The 20,099-nt window shown below is 60.6% G+C and overlaps 1 protein-coding gene across 1 annotated transcript in view; it reads right to left on the minus strand.

Annotated features, from left to right (window-relative positions):
- Nucleotides 1-20,099, minus strand: part of CACNA1C (calcium voltage-gated channel subunit alpha1 C) — a 457,945-nt gene that overhangs the window by 170,870 nt on the left and 266,976 nt on the right. Inside the window, exons 4-5 of the mRNA XM_060024050.1 lie at nucleotides 11,571-11,710; nucleotides 4,807-4,946 (exon numbers count right to left, since the gene is read on the minus strand). Coding sequence (XP_059880033.1) covers nucleotides 4,807-4,946; nucleotides 11,571-11,710 — 280 coding nt within the window. The remainder of the gene's footprint in view (nucleotides 1-4,806; nucleotides 4,947-11,570; nucleotides 11,711-20,099) is intronic.

A 20,099-nucleotide genomic window follows, 5' to 3' on the forward strand; every position in this document is an offset into this window, starting at 1 on the left:
TTTCTGCACCCACAGTGAGATGCACACCCCCCGATCCCCAGCCTCCCTGTGTACAACTCTAGGGCCTCAGCCACCCTCTCTCCTCCCTCCTGATTTCCTGGCGGCCCCTCCTCACTTGCCCTTCAAGGTCTGTCCTCCTCCTCCAAGAAGCCTGTCCTGATCTCTATCCCCACTCCCCAAGGTACAGAGTCCCCCAAAGCACACCTGTCACAGAATTCAACACGTCGTACTCAACTTTTTTTTTGCACATCTCCAATTTCTGTTCTCTACCTTCATTTCTATGAACATCATTTTCTCTGACAATTCAGTCTTTTTGAGAACACTCTTAGTGTCGGACTCATTTCTGTATCTTCTGAGACAGCTAGTGAAGTCCTACATGAAGGAGGTACTCAGTGGGCTTTGCTGAAAAAAGTTAACAAATGACTCATGGCCTTGCACCCTCACAAGCACCTCTCTCCCTCCATGATCTGTGACCCTAAGATTTCAATGCCATTTAATACACATCTGGACGCAAAAAATAATAGTAACTTTTTGGGCTTGGAGTTTCTGGTCCCGCAAACCACCCAGTTAGCCTGTTTGTTACAGAAGCAGCACCTGACTATGTACTACCTATGAGCACAGCTACACAGCACACAGTTGTCGTGAAGACCAAATAAGTTAGAAGAAAAAAGCCCTTCAGAAACACTAAAGGAGGCGCCCGTGAACGGAAGGTCTTCAGTACCAGCGTCCCTTAGGGGCGGGCTGGTGTTGTGTCCCGGCCACGTGGAGCCCATGAGGGGCCCAGTCACCCCACAACGATTGACCTGGCGTTTCTGTAGATAATTGTAGAGGCTGAGGATACAGCAGTGAGCAAAACAAAAAAACGGCTGTCCTCGTGAGGCCAGGGGTGACAAGCAGATAAACGAGGGCAAGACGGTGGAGAGAGATGTAGGAGAAATAAAGGGGGGAAGTGGGCAGAGGACACGGGCGGTGGGACAGGTCCCGGAGAAGGTGCCGAGGCCGCGAGGCCAGCCGTGCGAAGGGCGCCCAGACGGAGGTCCCACCACGTGGGCGGGCTCGGGCTGCTGCGGCACAGCTGGGGGTTGCGGGGGCTGGTGGGGGGGGCCGAGGAGGGTGGGGGGGAGCGGAAGCTGCAGAGGGGCTCTGTCTCTTAGGAGGTGGGGAGCCCGGAACAGTGGCACGTATTTTGAGAGGACCATTTGGCTGCTGTGTTGAGCCCCGGCTGTGACAAAGGGCAAAGGGCAAAACAGAGACTCCTGCCAGGAGGCGGCGGTGATGGTCCGGGTGAGGGGTGGTGGGCGCTGCAGTGGACACGGAGGTGGCAGGAAACAGTATCTGGAAGGTGTGGCTCGTAGGATGCTCTGAGGGCCTGGAAGCAAAGGGTGGGACAAAGAAACAGGCCAAGGATTTGTGCCTGAGTCACTAGAAGGATGAGGCTGACCTTTACCAAACGGGAAAGGCTCTGGGGGACCTGGTGAGCTCAGGGCGCCGCCTACCAGGCCTCCTGCGAAGGGACGGAGGCGGCAGCGAAGGGACGGAGGCGGCAGCGCAGGTCCGGCCTCGGAGGAGAGGGCCGTGTGCGGGCGGCAGCAGCTCGCCGTTCTCACAGGCCACACACGAGACTGGGCGTGACCACCAGGGACCGGGGCAGAGACAGAAGAGGCCCAAGGACGGAGCTGGCGCTCCCAGCAGCACGAGGAGGAGAAGGCGAGGGGAAGTCAGCCCGCGATTCCCACGAGGAAAAGCAAGTGGAGTGAGGGCAGAGCTGAGAAAGAACAGCGTCCCCAAGGCCCGGTGACGATGCGGCTCACGGATGAGGGACCACCCGCTGAATCTAATCCTGCAGAGAGTCAGGTAAGCGGCCCCGAGACAGGTCGCTGGATTCGGCACCGTGGAGATCCCCGGTGGTCTCAATAAGAGATGCCTCGGCGTTGCCATGGGGGAGAAAGCCGGGCAGCGGCAGGTCCAGAGAGAAGGAGGAGACGGGAGCGGTGCGGCGGGGAGGAGAACCAAAGGCTGTGGCATCGGAGGAGGGAGGCCTCCGTCCAGGTCTGCGGCGGGAGACGTCGGTGACGTTGTCTTCCACGAGATCAACCAGACCAGCCCGGGGCACTTAGCCACCTGGGTCTACACACGTCACTACTTAAAAGGTCGCAGAGACGCTCTCCCAGGGAGAAAGGCTGGGTCAGCCCTGCCTTGAAGCCCCCGAAAGAGCTTTTCCCTTTTCACCAGTGACCCACAGAAAACAAGACCCTGCTGCTAGCTGTCTGGGAAAGCCACAGCTACCTGCAGGCCCCATGGCTGCAAGAGCACCAGCTTCACTGACAGAACGTCTCCCTGAATCCAGGGCGGGGCAGCAGGGCCTCACACCCGAGAGGCAGAGTCCCGTCTTCACCCTCTCGGTGGAGCGGCTCCCAGCCCCGCAGTGCGGAGCTGCCGTCGGCACCGCACACGGACGGCACGCGGTCCGCGAAGCTTGCTCTGTGGAGAAGCCCCGGCTACTCCACGGGATCCAGCTCCCCTGCACCTCTGATTAGGAACCTCCGCACCAGAGTCGCCACCGTAACTAGTCCTGTTAGTAGCACCCCCTCCGTCTCTGAGGGACAGTGGACTGTGACCACAGCCCTTCACCTGTGCCGCTCTGTATGGACAGCACGCTTCTGTGTCCTGTCACCTCTGGGACCACGGCAGCCGCGTGACTTGCTCTGGCCACTGGCACGTGAGCAGCCATGATATAAACCGGGCTGAGCAAAAGCCTAGAATACGCCTGTGTGGTCTGACCGTGTGCCCCTTGGCGAGAGCTGCCCCGTGCCGTGAGGGCCACAGGCACGCACGCTGGACGCTGCCTCAACCTGGGCTCTGGGATGAGGTGACGACGGAAGCTGGTCCGGCCCGGAGCCCTCATGCAACACGAACCAAGGATGCGTGATTCTTGTTTTCAGTCACCGAGAGTTTGGGATGTTTTTTTCCTGCAGCAAAAGCTGCCTGGTGTCCTCTCATTAGAGTTTCAAGCTCCTCCAGGGAAGGGACCATGCTTATTTTCATGACGCGTCTCACGCCCTGCACGGTGCCCTGACGCTGTGGGCCCTAAAGAGCGCACACACAGCATCACGCCCGTGGCAGCGTGCTGGGCTGAAGTGTGGGCTCAGCTCACAGTCCCTGCCACCGGCGCGTCGGCTGCACCGTCATACTAAACCCCTTAAACTCTTGAGCGAACCGACTCCCGCCCTGACTTCTCATTCCTTGAGTTTGGCCTATGGAGCGATGGCGAATTGACCACGAAAAGCCAAATAATTTAGGCTTTGCAAACGGGCCCCGGGTCTCAGCCGTCACGGACACTGTTGCCATTCTTAGTGCCCAGTGGTTAAGGCCAAGCAGAGGGGCCACGGTCTACACTCGCTGGGAGTTAACACAGGCCACCGCTGCCCGGGGACCCCCACTCTTCCTCTGCCCACCCAGGGAGTTCCTGCCCCGCGCAGAGACCAGGCGAGCATCAGGCAGGAGTCAGAGACAACGCAGGGCACAGCTCTGGGCTTCAGGGGGCTTATAAGGTAACGGCAGAGGCAGGACAGGCCTGTAAGCGTCTAAGACGCACGCAGTTCTTTACGGGAGGTCACGCGGTGCCGTGGGGAGAGTTGGTTTCACTCAGGAGGCCTGGTTCTCTCTGCTCTGCTGTGGTCAATTCAGTTACTCCGGGAGGACCTTTCCACTATCCTGCGTGGGTGCGGAAAGCACTGGACAGGTCGATACAAGATCCCTCCCTCGTGTTCCCACAGTTCTGCACCCTGAGAGGTTTCACCCACTGAGTGGTGGCCGTGCAGGTGGACAGGTGGGCGTGCAGAGGCCCCCTCTACCTTCCTGGCCCGGCCCTGTCTCCAAGCTCGTCTGGCTGCAGCCCGCTTCGGGGGTCTCCTCCACCTCGAGTTAGGGCCCAGACCTGCTCACGCTGAGCGGACGGTGACACGTCCCAGCACCCACGTCCAGAACCAGGTCAGTGAGCCCCAGCTGAACAGCAGCGGCAGGAGGTCCGGAAGCGGACTCAGCCCGGGAGCAGGTTGGGCCGGGATTTGCCGGGGCGGACGCTGGGAGCCTGACCTTCTGTGTCCAGGGCTGGGGGGCCCCCCACCATGGGGGGCTGCTGCCGGAGAGGGAGAAGGGGCGCCGTCCCCGGGCCTGTCTCCAGGCCAGCGCCCTCCCCCCTCAGGGAAAAGCAGTTCTCACTCTGACAGGCGGCGAGCCCAAAAATAGGGCTTCTGTGGCCGGAGATGCCCCACGTGATGTGAAAGGAGGAGAGGGCTGGCAGAAGTGGCAAAGCAGAACTTCCTGAACATGCACGGATGCTTTTTTTGCCTGGGCACAAACGAGCGGCCCCATAGAAACCGACGTGGTGCCGCAGACACAAGGGCAGGAAACTGACCACCGTTCTGTGGAACAATACAGACAGCAGAGATAATCCCATGGGCTCCCATGCCCTGGGAGCCTGGGGAGCAGCTCACTGCTCTTCTGCTGCAAATGTATGTAAACTCCCAGCCCCGGCCGGGGTGGCGGACGGGGCTGCTCAGATGGCCGCGGGGCTGTTCTCTGTGCAGCTGTCTCCACCAGGCTGTGGATTCCCCAGGCGGTCACAGGAGCGGGGGCCACAGTGGGTTCTAATGGACTCACAGCAGAGCTGGGACCTTTAGAGCAAAGGAACCCATTCAAGAAAACCCTCCGTGTATGTGAAATCAGGTTCCTTGGCAATTCAGGCTGGGGGGAGACTGGGGGACGGTGAGGAGGTCACGCGGCCGACAGGCCCAGGCTACTTACTCGGGACCCCGGACACCAGCCGCAGAGGCCGCAGCACGCGGAACGCCCTGAGCGCCTTCACGTCGAATCCAGCCCCCTTCCCTCCCAGGGCGTTGGCCCCGTCGGCTTTGGTGGCTTGCTCTAAGATTGCACTGAAAAGCCTGCAAGAGAAGGAGAGAGGGGGCGTCAGGACGTTCTGCCGGCCCAGCGGGGCTCCGAGTCCTCCGAGGGACGCTGGGAGGCGAAATGTGCGGGCACCTCCAGCCACCATCAGTCCGCTGTGCGGGAGGGTCCGGGACCCCCATTGGATGACGGTCCCTCAGGGCAGGTCCCGCCTGCCCTGTGCTGGCATCGAGCGGGCTTCGCGGCACTGGCAGCCCAGGCAGGGCGTCAGGCAGGTGGAGGCTGCCGCCAGGGCCCGTGCCTCTGCCCTCCCAGCGTCCTGGCTCCACGTCCCAGCTCCTCCCGACGAGCCCCTGGCTTCGATCTGAGCCTGGGCACAGACGAGTGGCCCCACAGAAACCGACGTGGTGCCGCAGCCACCAGGACAGGAAACTGACCACCGGCCTCGGACCCTGGCAACACCTGTCATGTTGGAGTGACGGGGACAAAGGTAACAGACACATGTTCCAGAGGGGACAGAGGAGAGTTCCAGACGGTTCTGTCCAACAGAAACGGTGCAAAGCACAGGTGTGGGCCGTGTGTGCAAGGTAGATTTTCCAGTAGCCACGCTAAAAAAGTGAAAAAGGAACAGGCGAAATGGACGGTGAGGATAGATTTTATTTAATCCAGCATAACCAAAATAGGATCACTTCAGCTGGAATGAAGAGTTTTGTTTTGTTTTGTTTGTTTTGCGGTACGCGGGCCTCTCACTGTTGTGGCCTCTCCCGTTGCGGAGCGCAGGCTCAGCGGCCATAGCTCACGGGCGCAGCCGCTCCGCGGCATGTGGGATCCTCCCGGACCGGGGCACGAACCCGCGTCCCCTGCAGCGGCAGGCGGGCTCTCAACCACTGCGCCACCAGGGAAGCCCAGTAATAGAGTTTTTAGTGAGGTGTCTGTGCCTCTGCGTTTTGCGCTACATCTTTGAGACCTGCTGTGCTCCACACACAGTGCGTCTCGAGTGAGCGCTCAGTGGCCACCGCAGCTGGAGGGGAGGGTCCTGTAGAAAGAACCCCTCCCGAGAAATTTTGCTGGAAAAAGGTAGGAGAAGAGAAAAGCTAGTTCCTGCAAGAGGGCGTGGAATCGTTTTGCTTGTTTTTAAATGAAATCATGTAATAGAGACAGACGATGGGCAGTAAAGAAGTGAGGGGACAGTGGCTGGAAGGGTCGTACCCCTGGTGGGCAGGAGGGCAGGATGCCCGCAGAGGGGCACGAGCCCAGTAGCCAGGACGGTTCATCACGGTCCCGGGGAGGGAGGTGCATTGTGGGTTCAGATGCAGGTGTGGGAACAGACGGAAGTCCTCTTCTGACGGCGCCTCTCTTCTCAGCGAATCAGGTAGCAAGCCATCAGCTGGAATGTGAAAGGGGAGGGAGTCCTGGAAGCTTGAAAGGTGAGGCAAAGGCATAAAGGGGTCGCAGAAGAAAGTGTGGTGTGAATGGAGCCAGGCGGTGCAGTACGGTTTCCAGGCACCCAGGGCCTCTGGGAGGAGGTGGTCATGAGGGGAAGTGACACATCGGCTCAGCCTTGTGCGTTTCTCTACCCGCCCCAAGGGCACAGCTCAGGTAGCAGCTGGTCGGACCGGGTCGGAGTTGGTGCTTTTGCAAGTGATCAAGGAAACGAAGAGAGAAGTAACAGCTGAGTGCAGACACAGGCGAGAGACGACCTCAGGGCAGGAGGAGGGCACCGTCGGAGTCCAGCGCCGGACGGAGGGAGCAGGAAGGATGGGTGGTATTTTCAGGAGAGCAGGAAGCTGGTCCGAGGCCATGGAGAGGATGTGGCTCGCGGTCATGGCGGGGATCCTGACTTCGACCCTGGGAGTGGGCAGCTGAGACAGGACAGAGTCAGGATCCCTGGGGAAGAAGACGTCAAGGAACCAAGAAGCTTGGGAGGCTGATGGCGGGACAGTGTGTGATGGAGAGGAGGAGCTGGCCAAGAGCTCGTGTCTCCACAGCCAAGGAGAGACTCAAAGGCGTGGGAGGACCACGACTTGGAGAAGCAACGGGTAGAGGGTCTGAGGACACAAGCATCAGAATTGGAGGGGTTGGGCTTCCCTGGTGGCGCAGTGGTTAAGAACCCACCTGCCAGTGCAGGGGACACGGGTTCGAGCCTTCATCCGGGAAGATTCCACATGCCGCGGAGCAACTAAGCCCGTGTGCCACAGCTACTGAGCCTGCGCCCTAGAGCCCGCGAGCCACAACTACTGAAGCCTGTGCACCTAGAGCCCATACTCTGCAACAAGAGAAGCCGCCGCAATGAGAAGTCTGCACCACAACAAAGAGCAGCCCCTGCTCGCTGCAACTGGAGAAAGCCCGTGTGCAGCAATGAAGACCCAACGCAGCCAAAAATAAAATAAATAAATTAAAAAAAAAAGAATTGGAGGGACTTAGGGAGGAGGGGGGCGGTGGTCTGAAAGCAGAATAAGAGGAAGCAGGGCTCCTCTCCTGGCCTGCGAGCATTTGGAGGGGAGGGGCCGTATCTTGAGAGACGGCAAGGGCAGCAGGACCCGCGGGGAGAATGAGAGAGAGAAGGAGGGACCGGTGCTGGGGTTAGGGCAGCACGAGGCTCCCTGCTCTGGAATAAATCTGGTGAGGACCCAGCAACACCCGCTCCGTACTGATGTTTTCTCGACAGAGCTGAGGAGCTGGGACAAAGCTTGCAAAGCGGAAATCTGGTATCTGGACTTTTACAGAAAATGTTTGCTAAGACCAGAAATGGGGAGGGATTGTGGGGAACACAGGGCACCTCGGAAAGGTTTCGGGAGGGATTAGAACATGCAGAGAATGTACGGGAATGGGAGTCTGGGATCCTGGGCCACCTGTGGGAACCGAGAAGAATATGGGAAAGGGCCCCGTGGACCATCTTTGTCTTTGTACCTAGAGACGTCCCACTGACTCGTGGTCAGAAGAGCGCACTGGGTCGTGCCTAGGGCCAAGGAAGACGCCCAGGGAGCAGACCTGAACCGGGCCTGGGCAGCCTGGTCTTGAGGAACAGGCTGGGGCTTCTATGACCCCTGCCCCAGGGGGCTGGGGCTGGGAACGGGGAAGCTGCAGCTGGGGGCTTAGCAGAAGCTTAGACCCAGGCAGGGCCCAGCGGCGGGAGCTGGTCTAAACAGGGATTTGCAAAACGTGCTCCGGAGAGCCCTCGGGGACGTCTCGGGCAGCGAGGCCAGGGATGAGTGGCTTCCCTTTGGTCTGTTTTCCACGCGGGGACCCCGAGTAGGCTGTGTCTGCACGGTGGGTTCTGTGGCCAGACCGCGTCTGATGTCCTGCCTGCTCTGTGTTCCTTCACCCCAGCTCGGCAGTCCGACGGGTCCATGTGTTCGCTGGTGACACCTCGCATCCCAGGCAGAGGTCTCCAGGGTGGGGGAAGCGGGGTCCTTTCTCTGCAGAGAAATGTTCTTTCCATGGAAGCCTGGATCACAGAAACTCAGGACGTGGACACCAGTTTGCAAGTCTGTTGAACAACATTCCAAATCCAAACCAGATTTGGTTCCTAGAACTTCCTGGAAGAAAGGAACACGCTTATCAACGTACAAGATGTTCACAAATGTTATTCGGGGAAGGGAACAGAGATTGAACAGCCATCCTCTCCTTTAACCCCTGAAGGGGCAGAAATTTCAGGAATGGGCCTCAGACGTGTTCTCAGCTTGCAGGGGCCGGCGTGTTTCTCCTCAGTCACGCTTTGTAGAGGCGAAACCACTGCTTGGTGCCCCCCGGTGCCTAAGGGCCAGGGACCTTCTCCAGGCGGTGTGTCTGGCAGTTCCTTAGCTGGACGTTAGAGCTTGTCAGAGAGGACGATGGTCTCTAGAGGCCCTGTGAGCCGAGAGGCAGGGCCCCACATTGGGAGGGAGCTGGAGACACAGAGAGGCCCCTTAGGCTGGAGTAGACAGTCTGAGCAGGTGCATCTGCTGAGGGCTCCCGGGTGCCTGATGCGGGCGGAGGGAGGGCTCCCGGGTGCCTGGCGGGGGCGGAGGGAGGGCTCCCGGGTGCCTGATGGGGGCGGAGGGAGGGCTCCCGAGTGCCTGGCGGGGCTGTGGGGAGAGTTCCCGGGTGCCTGATGGGGGCGGAGGGAGGGCTCCCGGGTGCCTGATGGGGGCGGAGGGAGGGCTCCCGGGTGCCTGGCGGGGGCGGAGGGAGGGCTCCCGGGTGCCTGGCGGGGGTGGAGGGAGGGCTCCCGGGTGCCTGATGGGGGCGGAGGGAGGGCTCCCGGGTGCCTGGCGGGGGCGGAGGGAGGGCTCCCGGGTGCCTGGCGGGGGTGGAGGGAGGGCTCCCGGGTGCCTGATGGGGGCGGAGGGAGGGCTCCCGAGTGCCTGGCGGGGGTGCGGGGAGGCCCCCCGATCGCCTGATGGGGGTGGAGGGGAGTAGCTCACAGAGGCTCTGAAGTCCTCCCACATCCATTCAGCAGCCCCATGTCCCCACTGTTCCGAGAAGACTCCTCCACTTCCGGAAGGAATGGGGCACGTGAGGGGAGGGCAATGCCTTGGCACTGGCCTCCTGGGTGGCAAGGCAGGGAAGGGAGAGGGGCCCTCAGCCCGGCACTCAGGCGGGCAAGCCCACCTCCCCCGGAGCAAGGCAGACTCCCTCTAGTTTGCAGGAGGGCAGAGGCTGCCCAGGAGGGGCCAAGGTGAGCAGATATTTCCCAGGAGACACGAGGAAGCAAAGGCACATCCGTGTAAGGGGTCGGGATGGGAGGGCACAGCTGAAGAGAGGTGGCTGGGCCACACCCTCCATGCGGGTGTGTCGTTTTCCGAGTTAGAAGGATGGGCTGAGTCTAGACTGGATGGAGAGCCCCAAAGACCAGCGCCTTGGAGAAGAGAAACCAGGTGCTGAATGTGGCCGATTGCGAGATCAACGGGAAAAAGCCAGAGGGTCATGGTGGACCACAAGCTGAGCCAGCGTTGGCATCGTAGCCTCCACGTCACAAACAGTCGAGGGAGGCACCCTTGGGAGAGTGCCGAGTCCGGACGCGTCCCTCTCTTCCTCAGCCTGACGGCCCGGGCCCGGGGAGACGTGGCTGGGATCTGGGCTGACCCACAAGCAGTCCGCTCGCGGCAGTCTCGGGAGGAGCCGGCTCCATGCAAGTGGGGGACGGGCCCCTGTCTGAGGTCCACCTGTGTCTCCTGCTTCCATCCCACGCAGAGGTGAGGCCACGTTTGGGGCAGAGCATCATATAGACCAATGCCAACTCAGCCCACAGACGGGAGAAGACTTAGCTTCTCTGCCCCAAGAGGCGCCTCTCCTCTCTGTTGGCCCCAGAAGCACCAGATCTCATTCCTTGGGCTCTTTCTGTGAGTGTGTGAAAGGTTCCCAGGAGACTCGGGCCTTGAGGGCGACGCTGAATTGAAAAGGATTTAGATGTATCGGGAAGAAGCGCGTTAAAGGACTTTGCCACGGTTTGCTGAGTTAGTTCAAGGCATTTGTCAGTCACTCTGTTTATCCTGGAGTGAACAGAAGCAGCAAATCTCTCGCAGATCTGCAGCTTCACCCTGACATCCGCACGTGGCAGAGTCCAGAAACTTCCGTGTCCCTCATGCCTCCCAAGTGTCCCTGATGTTAATGCAAAGCGTGTCATGCTTGGCCAGGCAAAAAAGGACAGCGGCGAAAACTCGGAAACAGCTCCAGACGCCCGGAGACGGGGACTCGCTCCCAAATGGCCCTGATTTGCTCCGTCACTTCCTGCAGGAAAGGCCGGGCGCCCACGAGGCTCTGAGTAGGGCACGCTCTGGGGAAGCCACCAGCGCAACATCCTCCCGGGGCAGCTGGGAAGGGCCCCCTGGGGTAGGAGCCTAATACCACGCTGACCTGACCCCGGAGGCTGTGGGGACAGCGAGGGAGTGAACGGCAGGTGGGCTTGAAGTAGCGCCAGGTCAGCCCCGAGGCTCGGGCACCCTGCCCTCCGCAGACGGACGAGTGACTGGAGCCTGGTCAGCTGTGTCTCTCGTGGCGCGTGCGGGTCTCTTTGTACAAACATTCCACAGAGAATCTTTTCCTGAAGTTACCGATGCCTTGATAAGGAGATCGTCACTTCCAGCGTTTCCTGAAGCTTCCTGACGCCGCTTTGTTTCTGAGCGTAGGCTGACTTGGCCTCTGCAGCAGAGCGGGTGGCCCCGTGCCCCCGGCCCTTCCTAGTCCCACTGTCCGGTCCCGGCAGCCGCCGAGCCAGGACCCTGCAGAGGTGCAGGTGGGTGTCCCGGCTCCCGGGTGCCAGCCGCCTTCCCACCCAGCCTAACCAGACACACCCGGCCACACCGCAGGGGAGGCGCCCAGGGGCTGCTGTGCCGGGTGAGGCCCAGAGGGAGACCTGCAGCTGGGGCGTCTCCTTGACCGCACAGAGGCCCCTGGGCTCCACCAGGAGGCCCCGGATTCACCGGTGCGCACGCGTGTGTGTGTGTGTGTGTGCGCGCGTGTGTGCGTGTGCACGCGTGTGCAGGTGGGAGCGGTGGCCGGCGCTGCTCCAGGTGACGCTCCTCTCCCTTTGGAGACAGTCTGAATCCAAAGTGATGTTTAATAGATCCTCTCGTCTGGCCTGAAGCCCAGGGCCCTTGTGACCAGAGACACAGATACGGATGGGAAGGGGCCGGTACCGGGCGAGGGTGGCGGAGGGGGGGAGGGGTGGCTGTACTCACCCGACAACCACAATGATAAAATCCAGCAAGTTCCAGCCGTTGCGGAGGTAAGCGTTGGGGTGAAAGAGCAGCCCGTAGGCTACGACTTTTAAAAATGCTTCCACAGTAAAAATGATGAGAAAGAGATACTCCACCCGTTCCTAGGAAACACAAGTAGAAGAGAGAGAAGGAGTCATTAGACTGGGGATTTGGAAAATTCTGACCCAGCAGGTCCCCCAAGGTGGTGGAGGAGAAGGGGGCCCCTCCACGGTCGGATCAGGGGGACACCCCCAGGCCACATCCCGAGCCCCACGGTCCATCCCACAGGAGAGCTCCGATCCACTGGGCAGGAAGGGGGTTTTTAGTCTTCAAATGTTAAAATGCAGAAATTAGGGTGGTGAAAAATCGCACATCTTTGAGAAACATCTCAGTTCATCAGTGAGCAGTTCCTCGTACTTCTCAGAAGAGAACTCATGATGCCTTCTCTAAGGGGACCCAAGGATGCCGGGATGGGAGCTGGTGCTGAGAAGGGTTGAGACAGAAGGGCAGGGGAAGTGCCACAGTTCTGAGTCACCAACCCTGAAGCTACAGCCGGGGTCTCTGTACCCGGCCACCAAGAAGCAGAGCATGCAAACCTCCGCCGGCTGCTGAAACAGAGGCAGCTGCCCACGCGCGCTGACCCCGACCTGCGAGCCCTCTTCCGTGAGGAAACAGAACTCTCTGTCCAAAGAGCGAGACCGGATCCGCAGGGACCCCAGCATTGCCAGGATGAGGGCGGGCACTGGGTGGTGGAGGGGCGGTGCTATTCCGCTGTCCACACTCTGTCCTCTCCAAGAGGGCTCTGCTGTAGGATGTGGCCCTGTCCCTGGAGCCCACGCTCGGCAGGACTGACTCCGGCTGGCTGAAGCCGACTCAGGGCTGATTCACCGGCACCCCACCCTCCGCAGCAGCCGCTCTCCCACGCTGCCCCCGGTGCAGAGCCTTCAAGGCCCCTCAGGCAGGGGCGGCCGTGGCCTTCCCACACCGGTGCTTTGCGCTCGTCTCCGTGGGAGCGTCCAGGAAGCTCCCACCTCAGACCCTAGACCCGGCTTCTCCCCCTCTGCAAGTCAGGAGGGGCTCACTGAAGACCCGAGGTCCCACGCCCACCGTATCCCTAGAAGGCATACGGCCTGCCGCCCACCCTGCAGGGAGGTCAGGCTGGTCCCAGCGCCCCCCGTGCTCTGCCCATCTGCTCTGCCCACCCTCCCCAAACCCTGCGACATTGAGCGCGTGCCGGCCTCACCCAGCCCAGCTCAGGACGAAGTCTGGGGACACAAAGTTAAAAAGGGAAGAGCCCCGGGCCCCACCCAGACCTACTGGAGGAGATCTTCTGGCCATGGAGCCTGGAAGTGCACATTCCAGACCATTCCCCGGGTGTCTCTGAAGCACCTGACGTTTAGGAACCACTGGTCCACGTGCTGAGAGAGGCCCAGACAAGCGGCAACCAGGGGAAGGGGATGGAGGGGGGGACTCCACCAGCCTCTCCGAGGCAGGCTTGTCCTCACCTCCCACCCATTCCGTCATCTTGAAGTTGGTCTGGGACGTGGCTTCCCGGGGGTCTGCGACCCAGGAACAAACGGCAGTGCGTAGGAACTCTGGTCTTTAAAAAGCAGGTGATGTTGGATAAAAATGTACATCAGGACCTTGTTGAAAGGGAATGCATGTTCCAAAAGGGCGCGACACACCTGAGGACGACTGCGGAAGGTGAGCTGTCCAGCCACTCAGCCCCCGCCCCCGAGACCATTCAGAGCGCCCACGTTTAGCCCCAGCTGACAGGGCCACCTCCTCTGCACCCCCAGAAACCTCTGCGGAAATTCACGAAGTTGGAGCAGGGATGAGAAGGGAAACAAAGGTAAGCTGGGTACCCATTTGTGTCAGGGGCTTTCATGTGTTCGCCTGCGTGCCAGATGCATTCACCCCACCAGCCTCCATCAGTCACACGTCACTGGTGAGGCACAACCAGCTGAGTCCCTGGACACGATGCTGGAGAGCCCTCTGGGTCGTCTGCACAGTGAGCTTTCTGGGACAGGTAGCAACCCAGCTCCGAACACCCCTTCCCGCGGCAGGGAGGACAGCCATACCCCAGGGCTCCAAGCGTCCTGGCGTCTCAGACAACTCCTTAAACAGCGGTACCCCCAGCCCCGCCCGACCGGCACCAAGCAGTGTGTTTACCCCCTCATCTGCGAGGCTGCCTTCCCTTCCTGATTCCTCTATGAAAAGAGAAAGCCACGGGGGAGGAGGGGTCCCGGGTCCCTCCACTGCCGTGCAGGCTCACACCGCAGCCCCGGCGCGTCCTAGACCTGCTGCACCTCCTGTGACATGGAGGACCTGGGGACGTGTGTCTTCTCTTGTTGACCCTCGGCCTTTGTAAGTTTCCCCCATGAGGCCCACTCCCTAATCTACAGCATGTGACATAACAGGTGGAGACGAGAAGGAACCACGGGCATGGCAGAGAGTCCTCCACTCAGCCGTTCACGGACATGTTTATGTGCTGGAGATTCAAGAGAAAGGGTTCAGAAACTGACCTCCAGGAGCTCTGGGGACAATGGGGACAGATGGACAGAGTCCAGTACAGCAGGTAAGCTGTGCCCTGGAGGGAAGGCTGGGAGGATGGAGAGCTGTCAGCTGGAGTGGGTGGGTCAGGCATCCGGTGGAGAGAGAGGTAAAGGGGGGAAGTGTGGAGGCCGTGGCTGGGGAGGGGACGGGCTGGAGAGGTGGGCCGGAGCAAGGGGACCAGGGGCTCTGGGGCCGGGCCTGGACACTCGGCTTCCGTTCTGAGGAGACGGCGGCCCTGCTGTGGTGTGCACTGCCATCTGGCGCTGTCACGATGGGGCAATCGGGCGGGGGTGGCCCACGCAGAGATCGTGGAGGCCTGAGCCGCGGCCGAGACGGGGGACTGGAGATGAGCAGGGGGACCTGGGACACAGAAGGCGTGTGATTCGCTTTCCGGCTGCACGTGGGGGTCGGAGAAGAGGCAGGGAAAGAAGGGCGCGGCCCCCCCGGGGTTTCTAACCCGGTGACTGTGGGTGGAGGACCCTCTCGCTGCAGTGGGGCCTTGAGGAAGAGGAGGGGTCCGCGTTCTGTACTCAAGGCGGAGCTCCTGGACTTGGACGTAGAGGTGGGCTCGCAGGGGCGGCTGGACAAGGTGGCCCTGGAGATCGTGTGGACCGGAGGAGAGCTGAGGCTGGGGTCCATCCCCTACGGGACAACCTCAGCCCAAGGGAGTGCTTCCGCGTCCTGGGAATTGTCTCCCAGGAGAAGTGACAGGGTCCTGCTTAAAGCCATGGGGTCTGAGAGATAAAGGACCTCAGAGGTTATCTAAGTAACCTCCCAGCGGAAAGACTAGGACACTGATGAGATAAGGCCTGGCGGGTACACGTGGAGCATGCAGGATGAGCTGGACTTCCTGACCCGAGGCCCAAGGTGCGTTCGTTTCTTTGCCTCCCGGGCCCCGCTGACCCCCTAAGACACGAGTGGGTCAGACTCCTCAGTACGAGGTTTAAGGGTCTGAGACAGAACTGAAGAGGGCCCAGGAGCCAGGAAGAAGGGTCCGGACAAGAACCCAGGGAGGGAGCAAGGGCCTGTGGTCACCAAGTCTGGGGCACAGTCACCTGCGAGGTGGGTGAACGTGGGTGTGCACGTGTGTGGCACCTCTTGTGAGCAGTGCTGTATTCACTCTAACGTTAGGGGCACGGGTGTCCTTACAGAATGAATTCCACCCCTCTCTTCAAAGCCAAAAAACAAACAAGAAAACGTAAACAAGTGAAACAGCTTGGTCATCCTTTCAAAACACTGTGTGTTGCCATAGAAACGTCCGGGGGTGGAGAACGGTGCAGCTGTGGAAGCCGTTCTCCGGCCGGCTGATGTCCGGGTGCCTCTGGCCTCATGGGTTCACATTCCTCATGGCCTCCTCGGGCCTGGTTCTGGGGGTCCCAGAGCCCTGAGAACGCACCGAGGTCCAGCACGGGACCCGCCGTTTCTGTGATCTCGGGAACCCCCGGCAACTCTGGAAGCCACCCTGGGGCAGCCTGATTCCAGGCCCCACTGTGGGTCGAGGTTGAATAGGCTGGAGGAGGCATGAGGACAAGGCTGGGTCGCGCCAGACGCAGCCACGCACAGCTGCGGGTGGGGGGCGAGGGGATGCCCAGGGCTCCCGAGGACCCTCCGCTGCAGCCGGCTGGAGTGGGGACCTCGTCGCTCAAGTGGTTCCATCTCTTCCCTTTCCCAGCACCTCCCCTTCCCTCCCGACAATATTCCCCAACCCCGCCCGCCCCGTGCGTCCTTTCCTTGTCACCGTGTCCCCATCCCTCCCCTCTCCCTGCTCTCTCCTTAGGGCCGCCACTGGCACCCGGGCCCACATCCACTCCCAGGTTTGACCCACTGAGGGGATTCAGAGGAGGGAGCGCCTCGGTTCCCAGGGGTCACGAGGTCTCCCGGATGCCTGTGGGCTGTGAGGCCCTGGTGGGCACAGGCCGTCAGAGCTTTCCGCTCTCCTCACGTCCACACGTCCTGCCCTTCACCCGCACTGTAAGCCTCTTCACGGCAGACTCAGTTATCTGTGGATGGTAACAATCCTGATTCTGACACCGAATGGCTCTGTGTCTTCGGGAAATCACGCTACCTCCCTGGTCTGTTTCTCATCGGTAGAAGAGCTAGTTAAGCATGAAAAAACAAAACAAAACACGATGCTGCTGAGAGCCCTGGGCTTCCCAGGGCTGCTTTGGGAGCGGGTACAGGTCGGGGGGAGGCTGACAAGGTGGGGCTTCCCCCCTGCCCCCGCCTTGAACCAGAGCGTGGCCACTTTAACCCGAGGACCCTACACGGCTGACTCCAGTCTGGGGAACCCACAGGATGGGGTGTGGAGAGAGAGCACACGCGAAAGGGCGCAGCCGTCGCTTCCTGACTCGCCCGGGTGACCTGCTGGCTTCATATCCTGGGCTCTGCCTGAGATTGTACTGGAGAAGAGGAATGAGTGCTTTTTTTCCCCCTGGTTTTCTTAGAACTTGGAATACCACTTCCAAAGTCTCTCCAGAGTCCTCTGTCAAGCTCGTCCCTGGTCTGTGCGCAGCTCTGCACAGGCACAGCCGATTCCCAAACGTGGAGAGAACACAGAGTTCCTGCCTTGCTGTTCTGAGGATCCCTATAAACACAGACAGGTTTGATAATGAAAAATCCTTCATTAACGGGACTATGACTGCGTGTGCTTTAGGAGAACACGACATTCCCTCCTGGTAAGGGAAGCCGGTGCCAGGCGACAGCTCCCCGGACCCGGCCATCAGGGAGCGCCCGCCAGGTCTGTTCACGTATGCACGCTCGTGTCTCTTCAAGCACGCATGTTTCTGCACACGTGGTGCAGCTGGGCGACGCCCACCGTCTGTGTTAAACAGCAGGTACCTGCTCTGTAACAGACCAGCTGTGGAAATTCACACTCAGAGAGCTTTCCTTCCCTCTGCGGCTGAAGGACTACACAGAGTGTGGTGAACACACGCACAGGATACTAGTCAGACCTGAGAAGGAATAAAGTTCTGACACGCGCTGCAACACGGGTGAGGGCTGAAAACACTGTGCTGAGAGAAGCCAGTCCTCAAAGGACAGGGATGTATGATTCCACTTCTGTGAAACACCCAGAACGGGCAAATTCACGGAAACTGTAGATTAGAGGTTCCCAGGGCTGGAGGAGGAGGGAGCCGTTTCGGGGAATGAAAAGTGGCAGAAACAGCGGTGATGGCCGCACAACGTGAGCGTCATTCATGCCGCTCAAGTGGACACTTTAACATGGTTAGAACGGCAAATTCTGTTATACTTATTTTCTCACAAAGGGAAAAAAAGGAAGCATTCCTTTGGATGTTAAAGATTTTCTAACCATCAAGGGTCTTCATCTAAAGCTACCTGAGGCCACGGCTGAACCTGTATCAGCTACCCCCTCCCCGGGATCACGTGTCAGGAAGCCGCCAGGACAGCTGCTTGTCGAGAGAGCTGGTGGAAGGCTGGGGCCCTGGGGTGGGGCACGAGGCGGTGGGCGGGAGGCGGCTGCAGGCAACGCCTTCAAGTCCACCATGTTTCGAGGCAGGCCCTTCCCAAGGGCCTTATGGTGGTGCAGGCGGTCTGGCCTTAACACCCAGGACTCCTGTAAAGGATGGAAGGGCTGGACAAAACCACGGGATACCTAAGAGCAAAGCAGCCTCGGAAAGGACAGTCGCCTGTTTGTCGAGGCTGGTGGCCCCGGAGGCTGAAACTCTGCCGGGTCGCTGGTCTCACAGGGGCTCAGCCCAAAGATCCGGAAGCTGTCCTCCCGCACAGCTTGCTCTGCCCTCGCCCGTGACGCCAGGTGGCCGCGACTCACCCACTTGTGAGACGCTCAGCTCACGTCTCCTCTGGAGGCTGGCCTTGCCCCCCTGGGAGGGTCAAGCGGGCGGCTCAGATGTCCAGGTGCCGGCCTGCCCCTCGCCAGCCCGTCCCCCAGACGGCATCTCTGCCCGTCCCCGGGGCCCCTTCCTGGGCTGCTTCTCAGCTGTCAGCCCCCAGGGCAGACCTGGCCTGCCTGCGTGCTCGCGGTGTCCTGCACCGTCGTCACGGGCTGCTGAGCCGCCCCTTGGAGTTCACGGGTGGCCACGTGCCCCTCCCCACGGGCAGCACAGGCTATCAGGGCGCGGCCGGTCCCCCCTCTCCCAGGACGTCACTGGCTCCGGGACATCACCTTTGCTTTGGGTAATGGAGCAGAGTGGTGACAGGTATTCCCACTCAGAGCTGAAGTGCTTCTGGGGACCAGGGGGCATTTGCTTAATGACCTGTGGCTAGTGTGTGGTTTCCCAAACGGATGCGGCCGTGGCCTCAAAACTCTCTCCTAAATGCCCACCTTCTTGCAAGGAAGCAGACCAGCACGCGGCACAGGGGAACAGACCCCCTTTTCTGCCTGTCTCCAAGGCTTGTCCTCCACCCGCCCCCATCACTGTGTGGGTGTTAAGGCAGCTTCCTCACTGGTCTTACTGGCATCCAGGCTGATTCTCTGCCTAACCACCTCCCCCCGTGCCACCCCCGCCCCGGGCCTGGGATGGAGTCTCGCCTCCATGGCCTGGCTCCCAGGTCCCGGTGGAACCCACTCGTCCCTCTGGCCCCGTGTCCGGCCAGCACCGTGTGCTCCAGCCACACCAGAAGGCTCACCACGCGCAACCCAGACGGGCGGTGAGGGCAACCCTGCCAGGCCGGCCTTTCTCCACCTGCAAGGCCTGCCCCTCCCCTGGTCTGGACGTCTTACCCTCCCCGGCCCCCCACGGCCCTCCACTCAGTGCAGGGCCCTCTGCAGACACGATTCGAGCACTTACGACAATGTGTGTGTTTTCTGCAAGCTCGTCCCCTTGGGGACAGAGGCCTGCAGGGCGGAAGCAGGCCTCTTTGTCACCTTGGGTAGGAGGTGTCTTTAACTGGAGGGCAAAATGACAGAGGGAAAGGGCTTTGGAGCCAAGCTGTTTCCCCGTGACGAGCCGCGTAATCTTCCCAGCTGTGGCCTTGTCACCAGGAAAGTGGGAAGCTACACGACTCCGGCGACTTGGGGATCAGGAGTCATAGTCTGCACTGGGATGGCTCAGCTGCCATCGCGGCTCTGCATCGAGCATGGCCCCCGGCTCTGCCCCGGCTCTGCGGCAGGTGCAGCGGGGGTTCCGCAGGCGTCTGTGGGGCTCACGCCCCCTCCAGGCAGCTCTGTGTATCCCCAGAGGTCCCGCCTGGGCCACTCTCCAGCGCCCAGAGCACCAGCCCTCTGCCCGCCCCCTCTTCCCTCCTGCCCACATGGGCCTCCAGGACCCTCAGCAGGTAGCATGACCCATTTTCGAGCTACTTCTGAGCCTCTTGACTTCAACACAAACTGGAGCCCAAGGCCTCACGTGTGTTTTCTATTGACACAACTTCACAACCAAACCAGAAACTTCTCTGAGCCCGTCTGCCAGGTTCCGGGCCTTCTGAATGCTCCTGACCCCGACCCCCAGCCCTGGGTCCACAGCCGAAGGGACCCCAGCCCCCCAGCCGCGAGCCTTTCCCTGGAGGATCTGGGAACCCCACAACCCTTTGCCTCCTGAAGCGACTTATCTCAATGGCCTGGACGAGGTGACCGACGACAGCAGTGCCCATCGGGAGCGAGAGCGTGGGTTCAGGAGGGTTGAGGACCTGCGGTCACTTCCACAGCGAGAGCGCAAGGGGTGGGACATTACAGTTTATGAAGAGCCTTCCATTTTATGTTGAGCGTCACGACCACTTCATGAAGCAGGAAGGCAGGTAATTTCTTCTCCTCTACTTCTCTCACCCCACTTTCTTTTCCTCCTCACACCACCCCCATCACCATCACCACCATCTCCTCCACCCCCATCACCATCACCACCGTCTCCTCCACCCCCATCACCATCACCACCGTCTCCTCCACCCCCATCACCATCACCACCGTCTCCTCCACCCCCATCACCATCACCACCGTCTCCTCCACCCCCATCACCATCACCACCGCCCGAGCACAGCTCCCTG

The sequence above is a fragment of the Delphinus delphis genome, chromosome 11, assembly GCF_949987515.2.
Source record: "Delphinus delphis chromosome 11, mDelDel1.2, whole genome shotgun sequence".
Classification (NCBI taxonomy): Eukaryota; Metazoa; Chordata; class Mammalia; order Artiodactyla; family Delphinidae; genus Delphinus; species Delphinus delphis.